Genomic DNA, 7,247 nt, shown 5'->3' with positions numbered 1-7,247 from the left:
TGGAAAGCTAAGCAGAGTCCACCAGGGCCAGGGTGTGGATGGGTACCCTGTGCGGCGCCATGTCAGGCGTGAGACCCATCGGGGCTCCCATCGCTGGCTCCGCGGCCACCCTCGCCCGTCGCCTCCAGGCGCTGGGCCGGTGGCTCGGGGCCGCCCTGGCAGCCCGCGCTGGCGCTATTCTCTCCCAGGCCCATGGTGCGCCGACGGCGGGGGGGGGCGGTGTGAGCAGAGTTGAGTAATTGGGCCCCGCCGGAGCCTGGCACGGTGCCCGGCGAGCACTTGGCACCGGCAAACATAAACAGTTCGGCCCGCGCCCCCGGCCGACGGGGACCGTGGCCTGGCTGCACCGGGGCTCCCTGGGCAGAGCCCGGGCTGGGGACGGGACCGTGGGGGCCGTGCGGGGACACGGCAGCGCCGGGCAGGGTGACCCGCACCCGACCGCCTATGGGAGCCCGGGGCGCCCGTCCCTGCTGCCACTGCAGCCCGGGTGTCCCATAGGAGTCCCAGGGATGTCCCGGGGGCCCCCCGGGGGGGTGCCCAGGGCGTCTGCGGTTCTGGTCGCAGCGCCCGGCCGGGGCCCGGGGGGGCGGGCAGGGCCGAGCGCGCCCGGCCCCTCCCCAGCGCCTCGCCGGGCGGCCCAGCCTTGTTCCTCTGGATCCCTTTCCGCCTCCGCGGGGCCGGGAGCCAGCGCTCTCGGCAAATAAACATCCCCCGCCGGGCCGCGCGCCAGCGCTTAAATAAACAGCCGGCCCGGGATTGTGAAAGCCCCGCGCGCCCCCCCGTGCCGCCGCGCGGGGTCCCCCGGTGCGGGCGCCGCCGCCCGTTCCGGCCCTGCCCGTGGCGGGGGGCTGAGCCCCGGCGCGCTCGGCGCACGCATGGCGCTGCCGGAGCGGCACGTGGGAGCGAGCGCCGGCACGAGGCCGCCGGGGCCCCGCACGCCGCTTTGGGGTGATGCCGGGAAAGCGAGGCGGGGGGCGCGGGGCACCCCACACTAACGCCCCTCTCTGCTCCCTCCGCAGCCGCCGGAGCCGCCGCCGGAGCCGCCGCCGCCGCGGGGAGCCCATGGTGCGGGGGGCCGCGGTGCCCCCCGCCTGAGCCGCGCGCCATGGCCAGCAACAGCAGCTCGTGCCCCACGGCGCCCGGGGGCGCCCTCAACGGCTACCCCGTGCCCCACTACGCCTTCTTCTTCCCCCACATGATCGGGGGGCTCTCGCCGCCCAGCGGCCTCGCCGGCCTCGCGCACCAGCTGCCCGTCAGCGGCTACAGCACCCCCTCGCCCGCCAGTGAGTGCCGCGCGCGTGGGGCGCGGGGTGCGCGCGTGGGGCGCGGGGCGCGCGCGTGGGGCGCGGGGTGCGCCCGGGGCCTGGCGTGCACATAGGGTCTTGGGATGTGCACACGGAGGCTCGGGATGCGCACGGAGGAGCAGGGTGTGCGCGGTGGAGCAGAGTACGTGTTGAGGAGCGGGATGCCCCTGGGCTCTCGCGATGTGAACGCGGGGGCTCGGGATGCGCTTGGGGTCTTGGGATGCGTATGGAGGAGCGGGATGCGCTTGGGGTCTTGGGATGCGTATGGAGGAGCGGGATGCGCTTGGGGTCTTGGGATGTGCACGTGGGGTCTCGGGATGCACACGGAGTCTCGGGATGTGCAAACCCGGGGCTCGGGATGCGCGCGGATCCTCCCGCCCCGTGCCGGGGGCCGCTCCGTGCCGTATAAATAGCTGCAATAACAGGAAACCAACGGGCCCGAGGTCAAACAAAGCCCCGCGGCGCCGGCGCCCCTGTGCCGCTGGGCACCGCGGTGGGACACACGGGGCATCCCCGGCCACAGGGACCCGCAGCACCGCGGGGGCCTCGCTGGCTGCGTGGGGACACCAGCCCCCCCATGGTGGCCCCGGTGTGGCCATGGTGGCCCCGGTCAGCGGCTCTTTGTCCCCCGGCATGCGCGGGGACGCGCCGAGCGCGCTCACGGTCGCGGTGCCTGATTCAATTTGCCCCTGACAGGCTCGTCCATCACGGGGGCCGGGCGCCCCATGAGCGGCTGGGAGCCGCCGCCCGGACGCCTGGGCCCCCCCTCGCGCCCCGTTTTCCCCAGCCCTGCGGGTCGGGGTGCGGCCCCCCCGCCCCCCCCCAGCCCAGCCCCTGCCCGGGGGGGGGCGGCGCAGGCTTGGGCAGGGCCGGCCCCGGGCGCTGTCGCCCGCCGGAGCCGCCCCGGCGGCGCTGGGACCCAGTGGGACCAGTTCAGCGACTGGGTGGCGGCGGGTGGGGCCCCTCCCCCGCGCTTGCTGGGGGCCATTCCCGACGTGCCGCACTGTGGGAACCTGGGGGGGGGGGTACCTCTCATTTCCTGCCCCCCCACCTCAGGTGCCCCCACTGTTGGTGTGGGGGGGCACTGCCAGGTGCCCCCCAGTGCCCAGCGGGGACTGAGCCTCAGTTTCCCTTTGGTGCAATTGCTGGGATGGGGGGGGCCCTTTGAAAGGACAAGGAGCTTGGCAGGGGGGGCTCCCTGGAGCTGCTGTTGGGGGGGTGCCAGGGGGTGCCATTCCCAGGGGTGCCGGGGGGTGCCAGGGCTGCTCTTCCGCAGCCTGGGGAGGCTCCTCGGGCTCCCCGCGTTGGGCCCCGGTGCGGCCGGCGTCGCCCTCGGTGTGGCCGAGGCTCCGGGAGCGACGTCCCCGCAGAGGGCAGCGCCGCGGGGTCGGTGTCCCTGCCGCGAGGGGGCCCAGGCGTCCGGCGCGGGCCGCGCTGACGCGCGGAGGAGCCCCCGGCCCCGGCCCCGCCAGATGTGCTGCAGCTGCGCGCGGGGACGGGCGGGGGGATCCGCTGCCCTGCGGATCTTTAAAAGCTTTGGGGATGCGGCCCCCCGGGGTGCCGCGCGCTTTGTCCCGGCGCCGTGAAACCGGATCGGCCGTATCGCGTCCCCCGCGGGGGGGCCGCGCCGCCCGCCCGGCCCTTCGTGCCAGGCGGCCAAGGGGAAGTGAGCGGAGCCGCCGGGCACCGCGGCCCCGGGGCCGGTGGGGACGGGCGCCCGGCTGGGGCCCCCCGCGCGGTGTGAGGCTGCGTCACGGCACCCGTGCATCCCGGCACCCGTGTGCGGAGCCGGTGCCTGGCGCAAGGAGGGAGGCGGTTTTGGGGGCACATGGGGGGGCACAGGGGCTGGCACTTGCGCCCGTGCAGCCGCTGTTGGGCATGCGAGAGGTGCATTTGTGTGCGTGTCTGCACGCTGTGGCTGCGTGTGCATGCGTGTGTGCATGGTGCAGGCTGGGGGTGCACACGTGTGTGCATGGTGCAGGCTGGGGGTGTGCGTGCACGATGCAGTGGGGTGCACACGCATGTGCACACTGCAGGCTGGGTGTGCACACGTGTGCACGGTGCATGCTCTGTGTGTGTTTGCACACTGTGGACTGGATGTGCATGCGTGTCTGCATGCTGCAGGCTCTGCGTGTGTGCACACTGAGGCTGAACGCGCATGCATGTGTGCACACTGCAGGCCCTGTGTGTGTGTGCATGCTGAGGCTGGGTATGCACACATGTATGCATGCTGCAGGCTGGGTGTGCATGCATATCTGCACCCTGCAGGCTCTGTGTGTGTGTGCACACTGAGGCTGAACGCGCATGCATGTGTGCACACTGCAGGCCCTGTGTGTGTGTGCATGCTGAGGCTGGGTATGCACACATGTATGCATGCTGCAGGCTGGGTGTGCATGCATATCTGCACCCTGCAGGCTCTGTGTGTGTGTGCACACTGAGGCTGGGTGTGCCTGCACGTGTGCATGCTGCAATCTGGGTGTGCAGGCATGTGTGCACACTGAGGGCTGTGCGTGCATGTATGCTCTCTGACGGCTCTGTGCGTGTGTGCATGCTGTGCCCTGGGTGTGCATGCATGTGTGCACATGCATGTATTGCATTCAGTGCAGTGCTGGCTTCATACATGTGCCCAGTGCAACACAGGCTGCGTCCGTGTGCACGCTTTTTGCATGCTCAGCGCTGCACATGCATGCACATGTGTGCACTCACCTGTACATGCACATATGCTCCACGCTCGCTGCATGCCCATGCCTGCGTGACTGTGTGTGCCTGCACATGCTGCAGCACTCACTGGGGGGGACATGGGTGGCTCTGCATGTGATCCTGCCACTGTCCCCATTGCTGGGCTGCTCTGGGGCAATGTCCCACAGCAGGGCTGCATCCCTGGCCCTCACCACAGCTTAGCCACCAGCCCACGGTTCCCAGGAATGCCAGGGGCTCTGGGAATGCCAGCCTGTCCGCCTGCTCCCCAGTGCCCCATTGCTCGCTGCAGCCCCACCATGCTGGCTGCACAGTGGGGTGGCCCTGGGGTCCAGCCCGGCTGTGGGGCCGATCCCGTCACTCGACCCGATGGCTCCAGTTTCCTCCGTGCTGCTGCTCCCCTGTGGTGCCTCGTAATTAATTAATTTTTAAAAATTAATGAGCGAAAACGTGGCACGGGAGGCTACACGTGGAGGCTGCCAGGATGCTGTGCTCCAAGTGTGCAGTGCAGTATCATGCAGCACCGTGCAGCAGAGGTGCATGCATGCAGCTCTGTGCAGCACCAGACATGCAGGGCACTACACTGCACAGCAGAGCCCTGCGTGGATCTCTGTGCAGTGCAGAGCCCTGCACGCAGCACCATGCAGCAGAGGTGCCCTGCGTGCAGCTCTGTGCAGCACCAGGCATGCGGAGGGGGCTGCGTGCCGTGCCATGCATCTCCATGCAGTGCAGGGGCCCTCCAAGCAGCTCTGTGCTGTGCACGGCCATGGGTGCAGTGCTGTGCAGCAGGAGGGCCTTGCATGCAGTGCTATGCAGGGCCATGCAGCACAGAGGGTCCCCGTCTCCCCGTGCAGCACCACACAGTGCTGTGCAGTGCAGGGGCTCTCCATGCAGCGCCATGCAGCGCTGTGCAGTGCAAGGGCTCTCCACGCAGCGCTGTGCAGCACCACGCAGCGCTGTGCAGTGCAGGGGCTCTCTGTGCAGCGCCGTGCAGCACCACGCAGCGCTGTGCAGTGCAGGGGCTCTCTGTGCAGCACCACGCAGTGCTGTGCAGTGCAGGGGCTCTCCATGCTGCACAACGCAGCACTGTGCAGCACTGTGCAGCTCCGTGCAGCACCGTGCAGCGCTGTGCACGCCGGGGCCTCGGGAGCGCGCCGGCTCCGCGCCGCCGGCCCTGGGAAAGCCCATTAAGGCGGAGGTTTTCTATCACTGTCAGGGGCCGGGGCGGGAAGGGGGGATGTTCCTGCGCTGCCCGCTCCAGCCGGGAATTCTCCTGCTCAAAAGCGCCTGAAGGGGATAAATGGCCCCTTTTGAAGTGGGCGGGCGCGGGGGCCCCGGTCTCGGGCTGGGGGGGCTCCGGGCCCGCGCTGGCGCCCGGGGCGCCGTCCCCGCGGGTCGGTGGCCGCGCGGCCCCGGCGCATTCTTCGCGCCACTCATAAGCGCCGAGCAGACATTTGTCATGTTCGCTGCAGGAAGTTGGAGCAGCGCTGCGCTTTTGTTCCCAAACCTGCTGGCTAAGCAAAGCCTTTGACTTCTATTCTTATTTAAGCAGGCGCTGCTGATCCCCCTCGCGCGCACACACACATGCCCGGGGCCTTTTTTCTTGTTCTCCCCCTTTTTTTCCCTCTCTCTCTTCCCGGCTCTGCAGCCAGAGGGAGGGCAGGGTTTAGATAAAAGCAGGGCAGCCCTTGCTGCTCACTTTGGGGCCGGGGCAGGGGCGGGCGGCACGCGGCCCCACGCACGTGCACGGGAGCGGGTGTTGAGCGCGGGAGCGTGCGCGGCCGTGCACGCACTGCCACGCTTGCAGGCGCTGTGTGCCCGGCTGCAGTTGTGTGTGTGTGTGTGCATGCAGGCTTCTGCATGCCTGCCACACCTGGTTAGCATGCAGACATCTGCATGCATGGATCTGTATGCATCTGCATGCATGCTACATATGGTGCAGGCGGAGGAAGCCGAGGTCATCCTCAGCATGCACATGCGATCACACACGTGCACAGCTGGTGACCCACACGTGTGGCAACGTGCGTGCACACTCGCATGCGCGCTGGCGTTTGCTTGTGCACTGCCCCTGCTCGCAGCACGTCTGCAATGAGGTTACCAGAGGTAACGAGGTGGCAGCGCTGCGCAGGGCGATGCCGCGCGGGCTCCTCCTGCCCTGCGGCGCTGTCACCGCCTGTGCGGCGCTGGCTGTGCGTCCGGAGCGTCTCCTCCGGTGGGGCTGGTGCAGCCAGGCTCTGGGGGAAGGTGCATGTGCATGCAGCGGGACCATGCACATGCATGCAAGGAGAGAATGATGGCATCTGTGTGAATGTGGCAGGGCCCTGTGCATGCACCCATGCGCTGTGGGGACACGCATAGAGCCACTGCATGCCATAGGAACCTATGCCCACATGCGTGCATGCACAGCTGCCCCATGCTCATGCACAGGGGTGCACACCTGCATGCAGCTGCTCTGCATGCTGCGGCAGTGCCCACTGTGCATGCATGCAACCCAGCCCTGCGTGCCGCAGTACACACATGCGTGTGCACCCATATGCCTGCATCCGTGTACCGGTGCACATGCATGCACATCTTTGTGCTGCACATCCATGTGCTGGAGCACACACATGTGCATCTGTGTGCTGCACATCCATGTGCCGGTGCACATCCTTCTGCCACACATCCGTGTGCCGGTGCATAAGCGTGCGCATCCGTGTGCTTCACCTCTGTGTACCAGTGCACATGTGTGCACATCCACGTGCTTCACATTCATGTGCCAGTGCACACACCTGTGCATATCTGTGTGCATGGGCACACATGCGTGCCCGTGTACCATACACCTGTGTGCCGGCCCGCACACATGTTCCCATCTGTGTGGCAGCTATCTGTGTCCTGCCACACACACGTGCACATCCATGTGCCAGCACACACACGTGTGCACATCCATGTGCCGCACATCCGTGTCCTGGCACACACGCCTGCACATCCGTGTGCCACACATCCATGTCCTGGCGCACACGCCTGCACATCTGTGTACTGCACACCCATGTCCTGGCGCACACATGTGCACATCCGTGTGCTGCACATCCGTGTCCTGGCACACACGTGTGCACATCCATGTGCCGCACATCCGTGCGCCCGCCCGGGGGGCGCGGGGGTCAGGCCGGGGTGAGCCCGGCCCCGCCGGGGTCGCCCGCAGTTCAGCGCATCCCATTAGGCAAATGAGCGGCCGGGCCGGGCCGCGGGGCGCCCCGCGCGGACCCGCAG

The 7,247-nt window shown here is 68.6% G+C and overlaps 1 protein-coding gene across 1 annotated transcript in view; it reads left to right on the top strand.

The window, feature by feature from the left end:
* The first annotated feature begins 1,105 nt into the window (after positions 1-1,105).
* Positions 1,106-7,247, top strand: part of RARA (retinoic acid receptor alpha) — a 14,933-nt gene continuing 8,791 nt past the window's right edge. Inside the window, exon 1 of the mRNA XM_026041367.1 lies at positions 1,106-1,283. Within this exon, the coding sequence (XP_025897152.1) occupies positions 1,106-1,283 (178 nt within the window). The remainder of the gene's footprint in view (positions 1,284-7,247) is intronic.

This window comes from Nothoprocta perdicaria, unplaced genomic scaffold, assembly GCF_003342845.1.
Source record: "Nothoprocta perdicaria isolate Ctin4 unplaced genomic scaffold, notPer1 scaffold_283, whole genome shotgun sequence".
Lineage (NCBI taxonomy): Eukaryota > Metazoa > Chordata > Aves > Tinamiformes > Tinamidae > Nothoprocta > Nothoprocta perdicaria.
This window is presented reverse-complemented; position numbering and strand designations above follow the sequence as displayed.